This window comes from Amblyomma mixtum, chromosome 5, assembly GCF_055824585.1.
Source record: "Amblyomma mixtum isolate Tamu chromosome 5, ASM5582458v1, whole genome shotgun sequence".
Classification (NCBI taxonomy): domain Eukaryota; kingdom Metazoa; phylum Arthropoda; class Arachnida; order Ixodida; family Ixodidae; genus Amblyomma; species Amblyomma mixtum.
In genome coordinates, this window is record NC_143016.1 from 98,606,525 (window position 1) to 98,628,627 (window position 22,103).

Here is a 22,103-nt window from a genome sequence, read left to right on the forward strand (position 1 = left end):
GTAGCACTTTCTGTAGCCAGCTCAATCCGCTAAACTTACCCTTTCCCCTTCGGTACCGTTGCTCTGTTGCCGCTGTTTTCAACTTTAGACCGCCGCACCACTTGCACTTTCACAGGACGTTTTCTCTGGCTGCATAGGACAAAAGCTCAATGGAAGAAGGTAGGACCTGAAAATACGCCAAATGGATTGCAACGCTCTAACCTATAGTCAATTGCCGTGAAGAAGCTACTGTCCAAAGCTCATGTCTGACCAATTGTGCCTTACTGCTGGCTTACTTTTACTTGGTTGCAGGGCACGAGCTCAGCGAAGACAACGCAGCCGGCGCTGAGGACTCATCGCCTCTTCAGAAGTGAGCGTTGAGCGCTGTTGGATCTTTTTTGATGGATAAGTGCTGCGCTTGCACCAGTCCGCCCAGCAGTTGATGCGTAGTGCGCTTTACGTACACCGTGTTCCGCAATTAAACGCGCGCCGTAGCATGCTTCTCTCTCCTAAATTGGTGAATTATTCGAGCTCAAATTTCGTGCACTTGAACGGCAGAATCGTTTAATTCTGCATTTTTGGGGTGTCAAAAAAAAAAAGGAAGACGGATAGGAAAAAGGAAGACGGACGCGACGGCGAAACAAAACAAGCTGTTATCTCAGCGACTGCACCGGTGGCGCCATCTCATTTGTCGGCCGTGGAGATAAGAAGGGGTGGCCGGGGGGAGAGGGGGGGGGGGGGGGGGGGCAGGGAGGCTTGAAGACGCTTTTGTACAAAAAACTTCAAATTTAGTGCAGTTTTTGCCAAACTAAAGTTTTGTCATAATTGATAAGGCAGTTGAAAAAGTGTCTTCAGTAAACATCCCTCAAAACACCCCCAGCCCCCTCTTTTGCCGAATTTTCACGGCCGACAAACGAGATGGCACAACCAGTGCAGCCTCAGGTGCAATTGCTGAGAGAACAGCTTGTTCTGTTTCGTTGCCGCCACAGACAGTGCAAATATCCGTCTTTTTTGATCGATTCAGGCAAGCACCCCAAACAATTCTGCCGACCAACTGCCATTTCTGTGCGAAATTTGATCTCGAACCAGTTTAGCTGAGAGAGGCATTCTGTGGTGCGTTTAATTGTTGAACAGTATGTAGAAGTCAAATGAAATGTGTGGTTCGGCGAACAGTGTGGTAGACGTTTGATAATTTGCCTTTTTCACAAGATGTGGCTCCCTCCGAGGAGTTGTCGAAACTGGTTAAAAACAGACGCAGGTGGGAGATGCAGGTACGATCCGGTTCCACGAAACGCGTACTGCGCCTCTGATGTGGCAAATGTGTGCTTGACAGCTGCCGTAGTAGGAGCTGATGGTTTGTTTTCAGCCAGAGGAGCTGGAGGAGGAGAGATGCGCATGCACATGCGCAGCGTGGCGATGTGATAAAGCATTCTGCTGGCGGCTGGGAGTGTTTCCATGCTGAAATTCTCGCCTAATTCATCTCTGATTGGCTACAAGAACTGACACTTTCCCATGTAAACTGATTTTTGGTGCTATTCACGGTGCTATGTAAAGAGAGATAGCACTTCGGACGTTCCATGCCGCACTGCAGTTATAAGTTTCATCCACAGAAATTTGACTGCTTCTTGGGTTGTGAGTGCCTTGCAAGCAGAGATGTATTTAGGCTTTTTTTTTTTAGATATTCTCTACGTGAGCCAAGTAACACCCAGCAGGCACGGTGTTGAATTTCAGCACATTGAACATTGAAATGAGTGAAGTTTATTAGGTCCGTACTCATGGAAAATAATAATAATAAAAAGCAAAAACACTAAACAAGGGAAGAAAACGTGCGATGAGAGACTTCACTTAGAGCTTGAGACTGGCACCCACGCTCAACGTATGCAAATCTGCGGAGCTTGTCTGAAGTTTTTCTTTTTTCTGCTTCTTGAATTACAGGTACATGCAGCTGAGCACAGAGTTGAAAAGCAAGCTTAAGGCAAGCCAGTCGCAACTGGAAATTCTTGATGGACTTCGTCGGGCGACTCTGGATAGCATGACAAAACAGGCACAAGCTCTTCCTTTAGAGAACCTGGTCCAGTACACTCACAGTCTTCTTACTATGCTGAAAACCAAGCACAGCATGAACTTTGAGGGAAGCTCGGATGGTGAGCTACTATGGATTGTCTGTTTATAAATTTCCATAACTTGTGGTGTATATTTTGCACTGAACACTCTTTGCAAGTCAACAAACTTCATTTTTAAGACTCCTTTTACTGAGCAGTATGTGGTAGGTGCCACATTATGAGTCATTCATCATCATCAGCCTGACTACGTCCACTGCAGGGCAAAGGCCTCTCCCATGTCTCTCCAATTAACCCTGTTCTTTGCCAGTTACGGCCACTGTGAAATGAGTAATTTGGTTACGCACAAGTAGAATGTGTTACATCAACAACATTTCATGCAGTGCCTTGCTGTGGTAACTTGCCGTGATGAGATTAACATTGCCACATTTCTTGTTGCTACATTTCGTTGCAGACTGCTTTCCCAGTGAACTCTGTTAATTTCATTGAATTCCTTTTCTCAGTGGTTCTCAAGGCACATCAAATAGTTTGGAACTGTGATAGAAAGGGTTTTCATAGGTGGGACAAGCACGAGCTTATTATTGTCTGAGGTAACAAGCGCTTTGGTTGTTTTAAAAACATATCAGAGATCGCACTGCTCACAGTTTTTTAGGCACTCAGCAACTGAGCTTTGGGGGTGCAGACACAGGTTGTGCCTGCGCACAAATTCTTCCCTATGTCCACTCATGTTCATTATTAATAGCTTCACCAATTCAAACTGCTGTAATGAATTCAGAGACATTTTCAACTGTAATAGAGTTGATAATTTTAGTCCACTTTTTATGGAACTTCCAGCTACTTTTACTTCTTGTGTGAAAGAAAAAGTTTCAGATGCATTTTACTAAAGCTGGTGTTCTTTTGCTCCACAACAACAAATAGGGCAAAACATTTATTTGAAGAATTCACTCTTTCTGCACACCTAATGAGAGGGCTAAAAGTTGCAGAATTGCATCTATGTTTACTGTCAGTTTTTTTCCTAGGCCTACCTTAAGCCAAGGTGCATGTGATGAGGGCGCAGTTGGTAGGATGCAACCAAAAGCATAGGACAGTGCCAGCTGACAAAATGGAGTTGAGAAATAGGCAGGATGAGTGCAGACTTTCATCTGGCGTTTAGTGGCAAAAGGCAAGGGAAGACTTCCGAGTAGGGGTGTGCGAATATCAAATTTTTCGAATATGAATACTTGGTTCCGAATATCGAATCGAATATCGAATAATCAAGGACAGATGCATTTAACAACTACAAAACATTATTTGAGCACCCAAGAACATCACAGTTCAACTATCAGTGATGAAATGAACACAAAAGATGTGTGTGGCTGCACAAAAAGTATCAAATTCTCGAACATTATTCATAGAAGAGTGGAAATATCAGAGAAGATGGCTAGTACACAGCATTGATTAAGGCTAGCTTGCCATAAGTACAAAAGCGCGTTGCTGGGATGAACATAAAAGGTTGTCGTGAAGGAAAACCGGCTGCTCCACACGGTCAGGCAGAAGTAGCTAGTTCCCTTCTAGCTGAAGCGACTTCTCCAGCCACAAAAATGCCCTCTCACTTGGCACTGAACTGGCACGTATTGCGAGGTATTTCGTGCAGAGCTCTGACTATACCAGCTTCGCAGGCATAGCCACAAAGAAGCTCACCAGCGTAGTCAGCTACTGCATGGCCCAACGTTACGCATTGCTCTGGGCGCTGCTATATTGTTATGTCTCTTTTGATAGGACTTGCGGACCGAAATGAACGCCGGTGCTCGCAATAGAATATTCGGCTGGGTACGAATATTTGCTTCGGATCGAATATTCGAAACAACACGAATACTTTGATTTCGAATCGAATACGAATACTAAAAATATACTATTCGAATAATATTAGAAAATTTCGAATATTCGCACACCCCTACTTCCGAGCAATGAGTGCACATATGCACAAGTGCACATGTGAGTCAGAAAATGGGGCAGAAATTTAGAGGACAGGCCTAACTCCTGTAAACCTCACCTTTGGCCCCCCTTTCCTCAACAACCACCTCAGAGGAGTAGCTAAATGAACCCATGGCCACTAGCCGGTCGTTCCCAGTGAATTGTGCTGAGGCAGTAGTCACTAGATATGGGACCCTGGACTAGAGGCTTGACTGGCTTTGTATGATGAGTAGAAGTTCATTCACTCACTGATTTGCTTTGCAAACTATAAATTGCTATTCTACAATCCTCATGCTCCCACTGTTTGGGGTCCACTATATGGCTACACAAGGCATGAATGCCGTGAAGTATGTGTGGCTTTTGTTCGTGCCTTTGCTTGCATATCGTCTACTTCTGTCATTCCACAGCGACGCTACTCTTTATTTGTTTCCATTTTTTTTTCTTCTTACGTGGAAGTACACAGAACAGGCAGTTGGAAGAAATCGAAAGGCAGCAGTAGACCACTATTACAAGTCAAACAGCATTGACTGGACCACGCACACTCATCAGTGTGCCTGTGTCCTTTCGCTTTGCCAGATGGTTGCCATGTCGTGAGGCAAGGATGAGGGAAAGAAGTAAACTTGCGGGCCAACCAGCATCCTTGGAATAACAGTACTTTGTCCGTCTTGGGTGTATCGCTTGTTGGCGCCACAAGCTGACCTCACTGAATACTGTGACTGTTGCTCGCTTAGTACTTCAAGTCATATTGAGCTCCATAGGACTGTTGAACCTTCTTTATAACGATGTTGAAGGGGCCTGGCAATTACTTCGTTGTAGCCGTAGCTTCGTTTAGCCCGTCTTGACCGATCTTCCAAGGGGAATTTTCATTCCTTCGTTATATCCTTTAGTTCGTTATAAACTGTTTCGTTATGACGAGGCTTGACTGTACATGGCTGCTGCAGGTGATTCCATTTGAAGGATTGCTTGTGCATTAATGTGATGCAACGTAAGCTTTAAAACGTACGGCTGTTGGTTACACTGCCAACATTTTTTGCATGTGATTATGCAGAGAAAACTAAGTAGGAGGACATGGCATTTAAATCTATTTTCATCATTAATGAATGAAATACAACCAAATTTGGCTCATGTATGTATATAACTTTTTTTGCTGATATCAGAACTACATTTTATTTAAACTACCTCTTATTGTTGCTGAGTATCTACATTAACACCCTCATAAAATCATCCTGTGTTAAATAATTAAGAAGAAAGCATATAACTTTTATGTCAGCATAGTCATTGATCTCCACTCTGTGTAATAAAGCTATTAGCTTCTTTTTTTTCACATGCCCATCTCTCATAAAAATAAGTTTAACTTCAGCGTGCATATTTGCATGAAAATGTTTCTTACAAAAATGACTTTCCAGAACTATTTCTCATGCAAATAGAATATCGGGTGCTTAATTGCAGTCCTCAGTGTCTCAGGATTCATGCACAAGAAACAGAATTGTTCTACTGGTTCGTTACAAAACGCTGGATGGATGAGTGGCAGCAATCGCAGGAAAGGTGAAAGCTGAAAAAAAATCAACCTTAAATTTTTTCCTTCACTTGCCTTGTTTATCACCTTGTTTGCTATCATTTTTGGTCAAAAAAATCCAGAATTTCAAGTAATGAAAACTCTGATGTGTCCTCTTCAAGATGAAACTTATATGGTGGCGGTTTTCTTCAGAAACCCACGGAACCCGCGATGCGCCAGTACCATCGCATGCCAATTCGTTCACAATTTTTGGCAACCACCCAGAAAAAAACAACTTCATTTTCTAAATTTCTACTTAATTTTTCTCTACTAGAGAGGTGAAGACTTGAGTATTATAAAAGAAATAAATTGAGAAAGCAAAAATTTTGTCCAATTTGGCCATTTTATTTGCTGAGTACTCCTCAATGACTTCCCAGTTTAAATCCTAGTTGGGCAGGGCATGCAATGCAAAGGGAAGGTAACCGGTTATCCACTTAGGGTAATGGAGTCAATCCCAATAAGGGGCATGTCTATAGTCGGATACAACTTAAAGGGACACTGAGGAGAGCACTATTAATATTTTTTTTACAGTAAAATCCGATAGTTCGGCATGTCATGGCTTTGTTGCCACTTGGCCGGCAGCGAAAGATGCATTTATTTCTAAGAAATTTGGATTCGAAGTTGAAAAAGTTTTTCCCGCCGCTCTGATTCAGACTTGGGATTCTCCTATGACGACACAGGACTAAGTGACGTGAAACATGACGTGCGCATGAGGTACCGCAGACTCCGTGATTTCGGCTGCTGCCTAGCAGCAGCTGAAAAGAAAGCTACCGCTGGCCGCACGTTGAAGGCATATATCGGCTATTGCGGCCGTCGCTACAGTCGCTTCGATTACGTTTGCACTGGCGTTTTGCCAGCGTTACGATGGGTCTCGTTCTCGAAGTCGTCAACGAAGTTCTCGCAAATAGACACCTTTAGCATACAGTGTACCTTGTTACCGCTAGCGGAATGCCGGGAGCCTGCCTACTGCCGGAAAACAGGCGCTGATTGGTCCCGATGCTTCAGGAGCGCGCGTAGCTGCCGGGCACGTGGCGCCATCTGGCGACGTCAAGGACATTTGCGCATGCATTGGCTGCGCCTCAGGGATTTGTGCTTCTCGGGTCCTAGAGTTGCTAGAACCATTGGTTCTAGCAACACTGCTTTGTCCTATGACGTCATCACGCTTGTACTTGCGAGTTTGGCCTGTGGCGGCGATGCCTGTATTTTGGTTCTTGCTCTTTTCTACGTTACAAGAGCTTTGTTGTCAGTATGAGTGGTGTTTTTGTAATCAGGAGCTGGTATTCTGTCGATACAAGCCAACTTCAATTTCTCCTCAGTGTCCCTTTAAGAACGAAGCCGCTTTTCTCTGTCAAAGGACCCCCCTCCAGTCAATGGTGTCAGCCGATTCTCTTGACCCTGCTAGTGTGACAAAGCAGGGAGTGGTAGATAAAAGGAGATAGTCCCCTCCCTCCATAGTCGGGGATAGACCCCTCTCTCCATTGTGGCACCGCTCCCTGCATTGTCACCCTAGCAGGGTCATGAGAATTGGCCAACGCCATTGGATGGAAGGTGGTCCTTTGACGGGGAAAAGCCGCTTCGTTCTTAAGTTATATCCGACTATAGCAAGGGGCGATACAGGGTTAGGTAGGTGGATGAGATTAGGAAGTTTGTGAGGATGAAGTGGCTGCTGCTGGCACAAGACAGGGCTAATTGGAGGGATATGGGAGAGGCCTTTGTCCTGCAGTGTACGTTGGTTGGGTTGACGTCATTCATTGTGGCCGGAGTGCTACAAAGCATGGGGTGTTAAAGACACTCTGTGGCAAACATTTAGCATTTTGAATGTTTTCCTCGGAGGGTATAGAACGTATTCACAGTGAAGCCACGAGAATGATAGTTACTTGATTCATTATTTCCCCTGGTGCTCTGTGACTTTCTAACTACACTGTTTTTCATATCTCCGGCAGTTTAAAAGTTGAATAATTAATTGTCTTAAGCTAGCTTATTTAGGTAGCTTCAATTCAAACTCACTCCTGCTTGCTTTAGGTGGTGGTCTCTTTCTCATAACCTGTAACATATGGTTTTAAAGGACATGAACTACTTCTAATGTTTGTTCCTAAAAAATCAATGGTTAGGTTCTTTATGGCTGTGTTAATGTTTGATTAAATGTTTATCGGAATCCCCTAAGGTGGAGTAGGTTTGTAATAAGGGAGCAATTACTCATTGGCATACACCCAAGCGCAGCTATATGGCTACAAAGTTAAGCTACACAGCTTCCACAGAAACTTGCTAAGTTAAAGAAAGAAAAATTCGTCCTGGGCCATGTCTTCGCCAAAGCACTCTCTATCAACTGAGCTAACCAGGACAGCTAGCATATGGTAGGGCGAGAGTGACAAAAAATTTGACCTGGTCCGGGGTTCGAATCCGGGACCATTGCTTCACCAGAGCGGTTGCTCTACCAACTAAGCTAACTGGGATGGCTAGCGTATGGCAGGACGACAGTGATGCCAATGAGTACTTACTCTCTTATTATGTTGACGTTTGTTTGACAGAAAAAGACACAGTTATTAGTGACAAGAATGGATTTAAAAATGGAACATCATTTTGATGTCACTGGGATCAAACTCATTACTCAGTGATCACCAGCTGGAAGTGAATGGTGGTGTGGCCTAGCCTCAGAGACCCATAACGAAAATAATTGATGTCACAGTTGACTTGTGAAAACAGCCGCAAAGGTATTTCATTTTATGGCCATTTTTAGCTTGAAAATGCTCTGTTTTAAGTGAAAAGCCTTGCTGTGATTAGAATGCTGTAATCTATTGATACAGGCAAACATTAGTTGGAACAGCCTTTATGATACCTCTCTAAATTGCTCAGCCTTTCAATTTTGCTGCCACTAAGGAAGCTGTAAATGCAGTACACAAGGTTCGTGTGCAGTTTCTTTTCTTTGTTCATGCATCCAAGCTTCCAATTCTGGCTGCCTGAAAGTTTGGCATCTATGTGCTGCTCTTTCCTGATGCATACTTCTGTTAGTGTGGTGATCTTTGGCGTCGTTAGTGAATTCCATGAAAGAGAACGAGGCAGGCTGCACAGCAAGCTGCAGTAGTTTGAGGAAAACTGTGTATTGCACTACAATACACATTGCGGTACTTTATTTTTCATGGCTGCCACCCAAGCTGCCTGCGAGACACAAGCGTACCTGTACCTTTTTCTCTAATTTATGCCACATGGCTAGTTTGTGTAATGAAAAGAAAAAATGTTTTCAGTGGTACAGCCGTAACTAGTCACTCTCCTGTTTCTGATGTTGGTGTGTGACTAAGACAGCATGTGCATCTGAAGCTGGACTGCTGCTGGTGGTGCTGAATAATATTTCTGTGCTTGTTACCTTCTTTTTAGTTTTTTTTTTTGTTCCTTGCGCAAATTGTGCATACAGTTTATATCTGTTGTATTGTGTGGATGTCGGGCCAATAGGCAGCAGTGATACATAGAAGGCATGTGGTGCCACTGCAAAGCTTCACATACCACTTCTTTGATGAAGTATCATAAGAGGAATGATGGTTAGTAATAAGTGTATTGTGGCATGCGGTGACATCTAACGCATACACAGAAACGACAATATTCGCATCTTCTCCCAATAGATGTTGTACAGCAGGTATGGAAACGGATAGAAGCAGCAAAGGTGCCACAGACCAAGAGGCCAGGCATAGGTGTGGCTGTGTTCGTGCTCAGTGAGAAGCAGCCTGAAAGCATCTTACTTGGCCGCCGCAAGAACACCATAGGGCATGGGCTCTACCAGGTCCCTGGTGGTCATTTGGAGTTCGGGTAAGTTCGATTCCAGCAAACCTCTTATTGCTTGGATCTCATCAGTTAATCTGCACCAGCAGAACTACTTCATGGCAGCTCGATGCCTATAGAGTTTTTGTACTGGCTTACGGATTAGTTTAGTACTGTCTGCATGCATTGCAGCTACACTTTTCTCACAAATGCATGGAGTGCTGTGATCCATGTCCACATAGCGACACCTTCATCATCATCGTCACCAGAACTTGCAAAAGCAGTTGGAAGAGGCTGGAAAATTGAATAAGCCTTCAGTTCCATTATTTGAGTAACTAGACATATGTATCAGCTCTGTGTGTCCAACTGAAGACTTCAAGATGTTGCTCTGGCTAATAACAGCCAGTAATGATAGGCACAGCACACTGGTTGCTGTACATGATTGTGATTTTACCCAGTAAACATGGATCTTTAATGTAGTTGGACAAATAACATAAATTGCTGGCATCTGCTACTCTAACAATGATTTCCCAGAGTTATGTCAGTTCCATCTTGAATGTGATTATCACAGGTAGTTTTCGAGGTGACAGAATCTAATCAGATCAAGGAACTCGAGCAAACAGCCGGTGGACGTCCGTCGGCCGTCCGATAGGAGGCCAAAGGTATACGTTTCTCCCGCCGACGGACGTCCAGTTGAGTACATCCGTTGGCAGATCTTTCTGGAATATTGGCGAATATGGTGCATGTGTGCTTTTTCCACTCCGTGCGGTGCAATAAAACGTAAGCCAATTTGATGCATAGCAGGCATATTTTATTGTGGTTGATGATACATCAGCAGAGCAATGGATTATATTCGTAAAATTTCTTAAATCTGACTCTTGACAAGCTTGGGACGCACATTCGTAACTTTCCCACCCGCAGGATTTCTGAAAAAAAAAAAGAAAGAAAGAAAGCGACAAACATCAGTCATGTGAAACAAATGCCAAAATGTAGTAGCCTTAGTAAAAACATTGGAACCAGTTAACAGAAGTGTTTAGTAAAATGTAGTAGCCTAAGTAAAAACATTGGAACCAGTTAACAGAAGTGTTTAGTGCTGCAAGTATAACAGACAATGCACTTTAACAAACACCTCAATAAGTATAAGGCAATGACAGCTCTCACTTTTCCACTGCATATGTGACAATGTATGTGTATTTTATTTACTCTCATGGTTTTATGTTTTGCAACCATTCATGGCCTTAAGGCACTAACCTGCGCAGCACTGTACGCGACTATGCTCAGAAAGCCGCAAAGCTTCCATTGCAAACCACTGCAAACTACATGTGCTCCCTATGCTCTGCCTTTCGTGTGTTGGCACTCTTTGTATAGGAACGGTGAACCTAGTGGTGCCTTAAAAATTAACAAGGTGCGAAAATACTCTGTCCCACAACTTTGCAGAGAAGTGGGAATTAGCCGCGCAAGTTGAGGGCTCCCGCAGCTGTTGGTGTAGGCTCCTGGAAGCGTGAGAACAGCGCACTTGTGGAAGCCATCGCCTCGCGCTTACTGCTCCCACTGTCCTGCGAACGAATGTTATATGATCATGCTGCATTGTCCTAAAAGCAAGTTCCAAGCAGTGTGCTTTACATACCTTCGTAGGCAATCACACTAAGCCTTCTTTAAACCAAGGTTGGCACAGTACGCCATTCCAGTGTTTCAGAATAGCTTCAGGCACTTTCTGCATCTTTCGAATTGCTTAAGTTCCATACCACTTTCGTCCACAGACCGAACAAAGCCACGCAATTATAATAACAGAGCTATAAAGCAGCACAACACTTCATAACAAATTAACAATGGCGCTACGGAGCCCTACTGATGGATTGAATTGGACTGACTGCGAACTGACGTTTATGATGATGGTGATAGCAGAATACATGGGAGTTTTGAATTTGCAAATGGTTTCAATGGCAAGGTTAGCCAAAAAAGTGGTGGGCATGTCACACAATTCCACTAATTTGTAGAAGTTTTCTAAATATAAAACTGGTAATTGAGTTGCTGCAAAATTGTGCAACACCTGCCTCTCCCCTTGAATTAGTTTAGCTTGTTGGTGGCTCTTGCATTGCAGGTAGGAGTGTAAGCGCATCAATTTACAAACGCCTTCGCGTCAAACCCTCCAACTGATGCAAATGATTTCTTGAAAGCAGATTTGCGGAATAAGTCTTTCACGGTTAAAGAAGCAAATTCCATAGTATACACGGTATACATACATGAAAGGCGGAAATTTTTTGTGGAAAAAAAAAAGTCCATACTCATGGCCTGGGAAAATACTCAGCCTTACATCCTTTGGACGTACACCTCATCTCTCATGCGGATATACAAAAGTGGACATTGTCCATACCTTCGACGGACGTACGGATAAGGATATCCGAAGCCAAATTATGTTTATATGCCCGACGGACGTTCGATCTCGGCACAGGACATTAGTATTTAGCTCGGACAGATGACGGATATCTATGGTTTCTTGGGAAGTCTCTGTAGAGTACGGTATTCCTGTCCTTGTGTCACTAGGCTTGGAAGAAATACGGCTGCCATGGCTCAGTGTTGCCGTTAAAGAGAAGTTTATTAATCGGACTAACCTCAGGGACTGCTGTCCCTCAAAGGAGACAGTACAGCAAACAATGGCTCAATGTTGCTAAAACAGTCAACACTGTGATTGCAGGGACCTCCCCTAGAGCGGCAGGCTTTCAAAGCCTCTGGGCAAATGGAAAACCAGTGAGAGACATGGTCTCTCACTCGTGTCCCGTTTCTTCTGCCTCTAGGACCCGCCTATATTTGCAAGATGTTGCTTCAACGAGTTAAAAATTATTGTTTCCCTTTTATTCTGTGTGTCCATTCACATTATCTCCGAGGTTAGTGGTACCAGCTAAGCAGAGGTTTAATTTGTCACTTAATTATAGTAATGAAGTTGTGAAGGTGGATACACAGGGAACCACGGATGTTATTGCAGTGCCGGGGAATGTCAGGACCTGTCATGAAGCTTCCAAATACGGTGGCGAGGATAGGAGGATCGCGGTACTCTGAAAACGTATCCAGTGACTAATCTGCGCACTCGGGCACTCTGCCCGGTTTTTGCACGGAGAGGAGGTTATGAGAAGAGGGAAGGCGTGGTAACCGCCGCGAGGAACCCTCCTTACTCAGTGGTTCACGACGCTGCCGCTCGGGGCGCCGCGGTTAGTGCGGACGTGCCTAACGCGTAGTAATTGCAGTGGTGACGCCAAGCCGCGTGGTAAAACAAACAAACAAAAAAACAAACGTGTAAATAAGCAGGGCTTGCAGAGTTGATGGCCGCGGCCGGTGGTTATGTGCTGTGAGGGTTTAGTGATTTTTTATGTGTGCCAACGTGATGAATTTGCTGTGTTAAGAGTTACTGGAAAAATCTGCCAGTGATTCAGCTCCGTATGCACGCACGGTTGCCGCACGCGCGTGCTGTTTGGACGACAGTTTGTTGTTGGGCTAAAACTGTGAGCTGTATAGAAAAACAGCACGCACACGGAGCCTAAACGCTCATGTTTAGAAAACAGCGCAGAGGCGGGCTGGCTGTGATTGCACTTTGATACAGTCTGAGCGCTGTTTTTCTAAACAAGCGCTGTTCAGGTTTACGTCACGCTTAGTGCCATGCAGACTTGCAGAAAAAGAAACCGCCTTGTTTTAAACATGTAAAAAGATATTAAGAAGTTTTAAACATGTTATGAAACGTAATCGGAAATTCAGCGTTGGAATATCGTACAGTTAGCAGCGGTATTTTTAATATATTTCGAACAAAAGAGACGGATTCTTAAATTTCTATGTCCGCATTGCTCTAACCCTGCTTTGGTGTTAGAGCTATCGCCGCCAAAAAATATAATAAATGGTTTTTTAGTAAAGGAAATGGCGCATTATCTGTCTCACATATCTCGGTGGACACCTGAACCGCGCTGTAAGGGAAGGGATAAAGGAGGGACTGACAGAAGAAAAGAAGGAAGAGGTGGTAGTGGAGGGGAATAGTTTCGACCACCTGGGGATCTTTAACGTGCACTGACAACACACAGCATAGGGGCGCCTTCTGCGTTTCGCCTCCGTCGAAACGCGGCCGCCGCGGCTAGGTTAGAACAGGGGTACTCCGGCTGGGTAGACGAGCGCCCGCCAGAAATTAAAATTTGTTTTTTGAGGAAAGTAAATGGCGCAGTAATTGTCTCGCTTCTCGGTCGGCTCCCGAACCTCGCCGTAAGGAAAAGGATAAAGGATGGAGTGAGAGCAGAAAGGAAGAAAGATAGTTTATGGTTTATGGAGGTTTAACGTCTCAAAGCGACTCAGGCTATGAAGGACGCCGTAGTGAAGGGCTCCGGAAATTTCGGCCACCTGGGTTTCTTAACGTGCACTGACATCGTGCAGCACACGAGCCTCTAGAATTTCTCCTCCATCGAAATTCGACCGCCGCGGCCGGGATCGGACCCTGGTCAGCAGCCGAGCGCCATAACCACTGGGCCACCGCTGTATGGCGGCGAGTAGAAAGGAAAAAAGAGGTGCCGTAGCGAAGGGTTCCGGAAAAAATTCCGGGAATGAAAGGCGCAGTAACTGTCCCACATCTTGGTTGACACCTCAACCGCGCCCGGAGGGAAGAGAGGAAGGTGGAAGTAGAAGGATAGAGGAAGAGATGCCATAGTGGAAGTTTCCGGAGTAAATTTCGACCACCTGCGGTTCTTTAACGTGCACCGACATCGCGCAGTACACGGGCGTCTTTTGCGTTTCGCCCCCGTCGAAACGCGGCCGCCGCGGCTATGTTCGAACACGGGTACTCCGGCTCAGGAGAGGAGTAGAAAGAGAATGAGGATGTGAGGAGACGAAAGTTGCGCGCATTCCTGCTGTATTCTCATCCGGCATTTGCGGACATAACAGGCTTTTTGGTTGCTCGTACGGCTCAACTATAGGGCTCAAAATTTTCCCTTACAAAGATTTCTTTCTACAGTGTATAAACTGTCCTTAGACTTGCCTGTAAAGTCTATAGACTGTTTATAGACGACTCCTAGAGAATAGTCTGTTGGCAATACAAATGCTGTAGACAATCTATAGATTTACGGTCATACACTTTTAGTGGAATTTTGTTTATAGGCTATGATTAGAAAATAGAAATATCTAAGGAAGGCAATAGAGTCTATATGAAGTCTATAGACTGTCTATAGACCATTTTTATTAGGGTTAACCCCGTTGCCTTGTTACTTTTGCAAAGACTACATGCGAACCGGCCTTGGCTGTAATTAAAAATTACGGGGAACTTTAGCGGCTAAAGTGGTGAAAGGCGAAAGCCTGAGTGCTGCATTCTGCTACGCGATTGTTCACTTTACATTCTGTTGGTGCATTAATTAATGCCAATTAATGACGCTTAATCTTCGCCTTTATGAGTGGAACGCGACAGCGTGTTGTAGCGCTGCCAGGGAGAACACGGAACGCCACCACCCGTTCGGCGCGATGCGTTGCCCTTTGAACGCAACGCTTTTTGAGGAAAGGAAATGGCGCTGTAATTCTCGGTGGACACCTGAACCGCACCGTACAGGAAGGGAGGAAGTGGCAGTGAAAGAAGAGAGAGGGGCCGTAATGAAGAAACTGAAAATTGTATTTGAGGAAAGCAAATTACGCAGTAACTGTCTCACATATATCGGTGGACACCAGTCGAAAATTGTATTTGAGGAAAGGAAATTGCGCAGTAACTGTCTCACATATTTCGGTGGACACCCGTCAAAATTCGCGCGCAGTGACGTCACCACCATTTCGACCAATCTGAAACGCGGACAAATTTGCTAACACGTCTTGGCCACGACAGTATGAGCCATTAAAGGCTATCGCCTTAAAAGCGCTTCGCCATGCAGTGCGGGTGCGAATTTTGTCCGCGAACGCGGCAAGCGACAGCATGCAAAAGTGGCGGCGCAGCGCAGCCTTTTTCACGAAAGAATCCCTCGAAAGCGCACTCACTGTGTAATAATGCAAGCTCAAGGGCGCTCGGGGACTGCTATCAATAATGAAGCAAAATACGCGCGCGACGAGCTTTTCCCGTTTGCACTGGACGGAAAACAGCTGGCGTATGCACGGCGGGCATCCGGTCAGTCATTTGCCCGAAGGCCGCGGCACCGGGGGAAGGGGGGGGGGGGGGGGGGGGGGGAGCGACCACGCATGCCGGCATGCACATATATGCGGCTGTCTGACGAGTAGCTAGCCGTCAGCACGGGGAAGAAACTATTTCCTTCATTTTTTTAGAGCCTTTTTTTTCAGTTTCTGTGCACTTTAAGGCTAGTTTTGGCTCATATGTGGAAGAAAAGATACAGTACGCTACCAGCGTCATGAGCCTCCGGGACATAAACGTTTTAGTGCATTGGGACTGTGCGGGGACCCTATAGGACCTGCCTGTCCCAAACTCCCCTGTTCCGAATAAAGTTTTCACCACCACCTACAAGCGGGGACTGAACCCTGGCTCAGCAGCTTTCGGCGTTCTGCTTCTGAGCCCCGAGATCGGGGGGTCGAACCTCAACTGCATTCCCATGGAGACGAAATGCAAAGAGGTACGTCCATGTGCTGTGCGATATCATTGCACGTTAAAGAACCCCACGAAAACCCTGGCTCAGCAGCTTCGGTGTTCTGCTTCTGAGCCCGCGAGGTCGGGTGGTAGAACCCCACCCACCGTAGGTCTATCGAGCGTCACATTCAGGCGAAAATACTATCACGTCAGAGAATATTTATTGGTCCGGTTCGGACGACAAGGAAGCAATCACCGTCGCACTGATTCTGGCTGCGTATGCTCGATCGGGCCCCGGGTGTCGGAACATATCGTACAAGTCCCGAACCAAACGCGCCTGCGTGGAACATGCACAAAGGTCACCAACTGTGCATTCGGGAACTGGGAAGATATCGATGTAACGTGAGGCGTGTTGCTTCGAAGGCTGACGGCGCAAGGAAAGCTGCGGTCGGCAGAAATGTTGATCGCTGTACCAGCGCGCGTTATCTGATAAGACGAGGCATCGCCTTTGCACGCGGCCGCTGCTTTGCCGAATGTGCCTTATTCTAATCAGTTCACCGTCGCGGCCAACTTCAGCGTTTGTCAAGAGGAGGGGCGCTATTTTTTTTTTTTTTTCCCCGTCTCCTTTCTCGGGAACTTTCGATTGCTTAGCCTCAAGCAAGGCTCGACGGTCATGGTTCTCGCATTGATGCTTTCACTACATCGCTGGCCTATATATAGTTTGCCGGGTTCCGCGTCTTCGGTGTCGTCGTCCGTCCGCATGTCCGTCAGTAAGATAGCAACTATACTCGTATAGTACTGTCGGCAAAAAAAGTTTACGGGGGGCGCCTTCTCGGGGAAAAAAAATATATTGTAGCAGTAGCCTCGCGTCCCAGTAGCACAGTTTGTTACCGGCGGATTAAGCTACACGTCCCCTCATGCTTTGAGACATTTCAGGCGATTGGATTATGACTGCGCCGAAACAATTTTTTTCCGGACTCTTGTATCTCATAAACTTTCACTGCTGGTAGTACATACATGCATGTACAAAGCTGCCGGCTGAACCGAATCCGAACCAGACGTCCCAACCCAGATCGTGCTACAGAGTACACTTCCCCTCAGCCGCCTAGCCCTTCATAGGCTATCCGAGGTATTCATGTGACGTCACGTGCGCCATTTTGCTATGCATCGTGCAACTTCAGCACTGCAAACCGACTGGCGTCAAACAGATTAGATATGCTTGCAGCCTTTCGACGTGCTGCATGCATTACAATATGGCCGCCACTGTGACGTTGGTGCATATGCTTCCTGTTGCGGCCCCTTGTGCTTGTTCAGCGGCTGTGGCGAAGGAGATCGGTAGCTGTCATGCGTGACGTCATCCGTGACGTCGCAAACTAGCGCTGATCACTGGCGTACTCAGAGTGTAAAGCGGCTGCAATTTCGTGACCACTCATTTCCGGTAAACAAATACGTGTGTCTCGATGCTACTAAATTCCTGGCATATGCAAAAAAGACATTATAAAAGGATTTTAGCGCCCGTGTTGTCTTCTTGTGTTAACGCCTTGGCGTTAAACTCTGACAACCAACTAGTCATGCTGTTAACTCTCTTAAATTAAAATGTGCAAAAGGAGTTCGAGAATACACGCCCGGTGCGTTGCACCTCAGTTATGCATTGTCACTGTGTCGCCTCGGTTGATCGGCTAGAGTGGCAGAGTGGATGCGAGATAAGTACTGAAGTAAGACATGGGATCAGCAAATATAGAACTGCGCGAAGGAGATGAGACGGCAGCTTTGTGTGCGCGTTCTTGTGTTCTCCTCCCGTCCCGTCTTCTTCGTGATATTTGCTGATGCGAGATAAGGAAGGCGAGTCGAAAGAGGAAAAAGATTGAGCCGGAGTGATGAGGTCGGAAAATTCGCAGATTTAGCGTAGCCGTCCGTTTTATGGCAGGGATAATTCGAAGGTCGCTCGAAGATGCCTTTGCTCTGCGGAGGACAGCAGCTGGCCCGTGGTGGCGATGACGATTGCGTACTTTTTTTCTTTTTCTTCGAACAACAAGCTATTGTGTGGCGTGTTTCCTAGGCGAATTGGTGACTCGCTATACACGCACAACCCGTCGGGGTGTCTCGGTTCATGTGCGCTCAGTTGTGGGGCTCGTGGTCGCGAGATTGCATGCGGCCCGCGGGTGACAACATTTCGATGGAAGCGCAATGCGAACAAAAAAAGAAGAACAAAACTGCAACGGCTACGCCCAAAAGCGATATGTCAGTGCACGCACAAAACCCCAGGTGGTGGCGGTTAATTCGGGGCCCTATGCAATCGCCCGCTCCTTCGAGATGTCGAACGCTACTCGCGCGGTCAGCGCGCGCACGCAGTAAGCGGCGAGCAAAAGCACTAAGCTGGAGGCATTTGATTCCTAACAAAAATTCGGCAGAGAACACTCTTAATTAAGACTGTTTACACGTGGGAATGAGAAAGCATTACTTTCCCCGGGTGCACTGTTTACGTGTGATGTTTGCACGTGCATTAAAACTATTTTCTACGAGGTTATATGTATATGACACCACTCGGAACACTGTACGACGAACAGTTGCACCACAATTTTGATACGAGAGTCTGGTAAAGCGTATGTCGTCGGTTAGAATCCCTGTCGCAAGCCAGCCTCCAACCTGACAAGCACATGTAAAGCTATGCGCAACGAGAAGTTGTATGACACCACCCAGAACGCTTTCCGACGAACGGTATCGATGTCACAGTTTTAGCACAAATGTCACCACATGAATGGCACCGCATGGAGCCCGGTCAGTGGGGCAGTGGGGAGTATATATAGACTAACGACATGTATAGAATTGTCTGACGTGGCGGTGCTTGGCTTTCCGTGTCCGTCATGCGGCCGCTTGATGACGTCACCCTGCTTTTCTTGCCATCGCTTTGTGTACCATGTGCGAGTACACACCAGTGCACACACTCCGCCAGCTTTTCGTGTAATGAGACTGGTAACGCTTTCGCATTAAAAGGCAGACCACCAGCTGACGTGTTAATTTGCTCGCACAGAACACGCGTCGTGCGAATTACAAATATACTGGCTCAAAAAGCTATGATTACTTGCTCTGCGCCGCCGCACAAGTTGGTCCGATTTACAGGCGGCACCGCGAAGTGGCGCGCTCTTGATCGTGCACTGTAAACAAGAATTAACCCGATGAGGGAGTAAAAAACGGAGTAAACTAGCGCACTCACTCCCTTTCAAGGGCAGCGTATGTTAACTTAGCCCCGGGGTAGATTTCGATCACTAAATATGTGGTGTTTACTGCTGGCAATTGGAGGCATATTACACCTGAATCCAGATGGAGCAGCTTGATGCAGTTAGCAATGGAAGGAGCGGTTAGACAAGATTAAAACCTTGGTTAAATTCTTGGTAACTGCAAGTACTTCGCATGCTTTGAAGAGGGAACCTGTTTCCGTTGTCAACCGAAGTAATCCGTATTTTTAGTAATGGAAATGTACCCCAGGACTTGGGTAATATACCGTGCCCCTATTAGCGAGTGCGCTAGAGGACCGTTTACTCCTTTTTTTACTACTGTGTAGGGTAACTCATGTTTAGAGTGCGTGATTATGTCACCTTGCACCACGTACCCTTTATCGTGGCGTCGTTCAGCTATAGACATGGTCTTCTTTACTGCGTCGCACTTGTTTCTAAAGGGTGGATGTTTCGAAGGCATCGTCCGTCGCTCGTTGTTGTGACGTAGTTGTGAGACAGGGTGCAGTGTGTATGCGTTTGCATATTGCGCAATAACTGTGCATTCATGATCCGCAGACCAGCTGTTTATTATTTGGATGCATCAAAAAGCGCCGTGACGTACTCCTCGAAAAATGTATGGCGGGAGTTGCTGCTGACTTCAGCCTTGCGTGTAGGGCCAACGATGACAGTTTATTAGTACGAAAATCGTCGGGGGGAGCACGCTTTTTGAGCCGTCCGCACTTAATTCGTGACAAGGGACACGAGGTGCTCTGTTTGGACTGTACCTGTCTGGCTCAGCACCCACTGAAGCTACTACTTAAAGTCGTGAATCCGACCTTACTTTTAAAGCTAGTCTTTGAAAAGATTTGCTTAAAACATGCCACGAATGCGTGAAGTGATATGTGTTGGTTCCTGTTTTGTTGTTTTGTACCTAGTTCTTATATAGGCTGGCTCAGAGCAATAAAACGCAGTTGTTAGTCAGCGCTTGTGTTCGCGTTCTTCTCTTCTCGTCCTTGTTACTGCTGCGCTGCAGTTTTCCAGTCTTTGAAAAGCCGAGCAAAACACACAGGAAATGAAATATCCTTATTGCGGTGGTCGAGTAGTTTTCTTTAACCGTTCGGTTCACTTTTGACGAGCCTCTAATCTTTACTGTTACGACGCCACGTGACGTCCAGCGCCCTCTTCTTTGTGTGTTTGGCAGAGGCGTCTGTTCCGTGACCCTTATCATTGTTGTGTGAAGCTCTAGTAATACATCAAATGGGCAGTAGATTACCTGCATGCAGTTTTACGTTTGAAACAGTGTGTGTGTGTGTCAGTGTGTGGTGGCGATGGTCCAATAGAAGGCCTGTTTTACCCGCGCCGTCTCGTAGCGAGAGCTGGGAGCAGGCGGCGTACCGCGAGGTGCTGGAGGAGACGGGTCTGCACGTGCACAACGTGTCGCTGTGCTCCATCGTGGACACCATCGAGGCCGAGCACGACTACCACTACATGACCGTCTTCATGCGCGGCTACGTGGACGAGACGCGAGGCTCCGAACCACGCAACATGGAACCCTACAAATGCGACGGTGCGTACGTGAACCGACTTGCCAAGGGGGCAGCTTTTTCATGGCCCAGGCCGTTTATTACATAATTCACGCTGCTTCATTTCGTAGGTTCCAGCTGCGGCTGCTGGCAAGCGTTTTTGGCCAGAGTCCAGAGAGCTATAGGAAGCGAATGCGCTCGGAAACTCTGAGGCCTCTGTGTGCGGTGCAAAGTGCTAACTACAAAACAAAAACTAAATGAAACAAGGGCTGGCGATGGTCTTATCGTCCTCCTTGTGCAACTTCCCAAACCGTGACAGATGTAAATGACTATGAAATGTTCCGAGAAAAATGTGTAGTAAGCGCTTCGCGTTATCCTGAGAACCGTCTAGTTGCGTGACCCCGCCGCGGAATGTGCCCGAGTACCTTTCCGGTAGTGGTCGAGATTTCATCTTTTTTGTTGTTTTGCTTTCGTCTAGGCTGGCTGTGGTGGAAATGGTCTACGATTCCCACGTCCGACCTTTTGTTTTGGTGCCTGAGAGACTTCAAGAACAAGAATCTGAATCCGTTCTAGCTGAATAAAAGACGTTTTTACCCTTATGTCGGTGGCCGAATCGAGTCGCTGGCATGAAGCATCTTTTGTCCGAGCTCCTGCGAGCCTGGCCACAATGCTTGATCGATGCATTTTGTCTTTCGTCCGGCGCATTTTCTACACCGTCCTTACTCCTAGCCACCTATTCTAACACCATGCATATCTGACACAGTTGTAACTTCTAGCGTCGCTTTTACTTTTATAACGCACACAAAGTGTATACAGCACGGAACAATAATGAAGCACACCGCTAACTACACATGACGTCCATTGTGAAGTAAATCAGTGGCACAGTTTTAAAACAGCCGATCCACTTCCTGTGGAGGTTCGTTGCGCCATGAAGTAAATTTGATAGCGAATCGGGAGGCAGACGGCAGCGAATACGGCTGCCTTCGTGTTCTCGTCCATGGTAGAGAGCGGGCAGGTAGATGGGCTTCTTGAAAACACAAATTGAACAAGGGAAGGAGACCGAGGCTTCCCTCTCCTTTGTTCGGGATCTCGTGTCATTCAGCATTCCAACGCCATTCCAACGTATACGTATCTCTCAATCAGATGAGCTGCGTGAGTGTTGGACGACGTTTTCTGTAGGAACGCGCGCATCTTTTGCGCGAGAGCGTAAACAGATCTGGTTTCTTTTGCATCGGGAAAGAATGTTGTTTATATGTCCCTCGTGGAACATTCTTTGAATGCTTCGAAATGATGGACGAGTCTTTCTTGTTCGCCGCCGGTACAAGAAAAAAAAACAAAACAAAAGGCACGAAAAACTGCACAAGAGACGTGGGCTGGGAATGATACGTGCGCCCCGCTCGACGACAGTTGTGGTGCGCCTAATGACGGGACTGCAAAGAGGCGGTAGGCGGAAACCGAAACTAGAGAGCGCTTGCGCTTGTGCGCTACGCCCAGCAGCAGACGAGTCCGACCTCTTTCCTTCTTGACCTTTATGCGATTGCAAGGTGA

General features: G+C 46.4%; 1 protein-coding gene across 2 annotated transcripts; it reads left to right on the forward strand.

Annotated features, from left to right (window-relative positions):
* Positions 1–9: 9 nt before the first annotated feature.
* On the forward strand, positions 10–21,154 carry LOC149343139 (nucleotide triphosphate diphosphatase NUDT15-like). Of its 2 annotated transcripts, XM_089545664.1 has the most exons (6): positions 10–159; positions 292–349; positions 1,915–2,123; positions 9,162–9,345; positions 20,403–20,599; positions 21,034–21,154. In XM_089545664.1, the coding sequence occupies exons 1-6, from the start codon at positions 150–152 to the stop codon at positions 21,126–21,128; spliced, it is 753 nt and encodes a 250-aa protein (XP_089401790.1). In that variant the 5' UTR covers positions 10–149; the 3' UTR covers positions 21,129–21,154. The 2 variants fall into 2 exon arrangements, with proteins under 2 accessions (XP_089401790.1, XP_089401791.1); XM_089545665.1 differs by lacking the exon at positions 292–349 and having other exon boundaries at positions 23–159.
* Positions 21,155–22,103: the final 949 nt, after the last annotated feature.

Coding starts and splice junctions, on each gene's coding strand:
- LOC149343139 (XM_089545664.1), top strand. Junction 2,124..9,161: donor CTTTGAGGGAAGCTCGGATG/GTGAGCTACTAT, acceptor TTCTCCCAATAG/ATGTTGTACAGCAGGTATGG. Junction 9,346..20,402: donor GGTGGTCATTTGGAGTTCGG/GTAAGTTCGATT, acceptor GCCGTCTCGTAG/CGAGAGCTGGGAGCAGGCGG.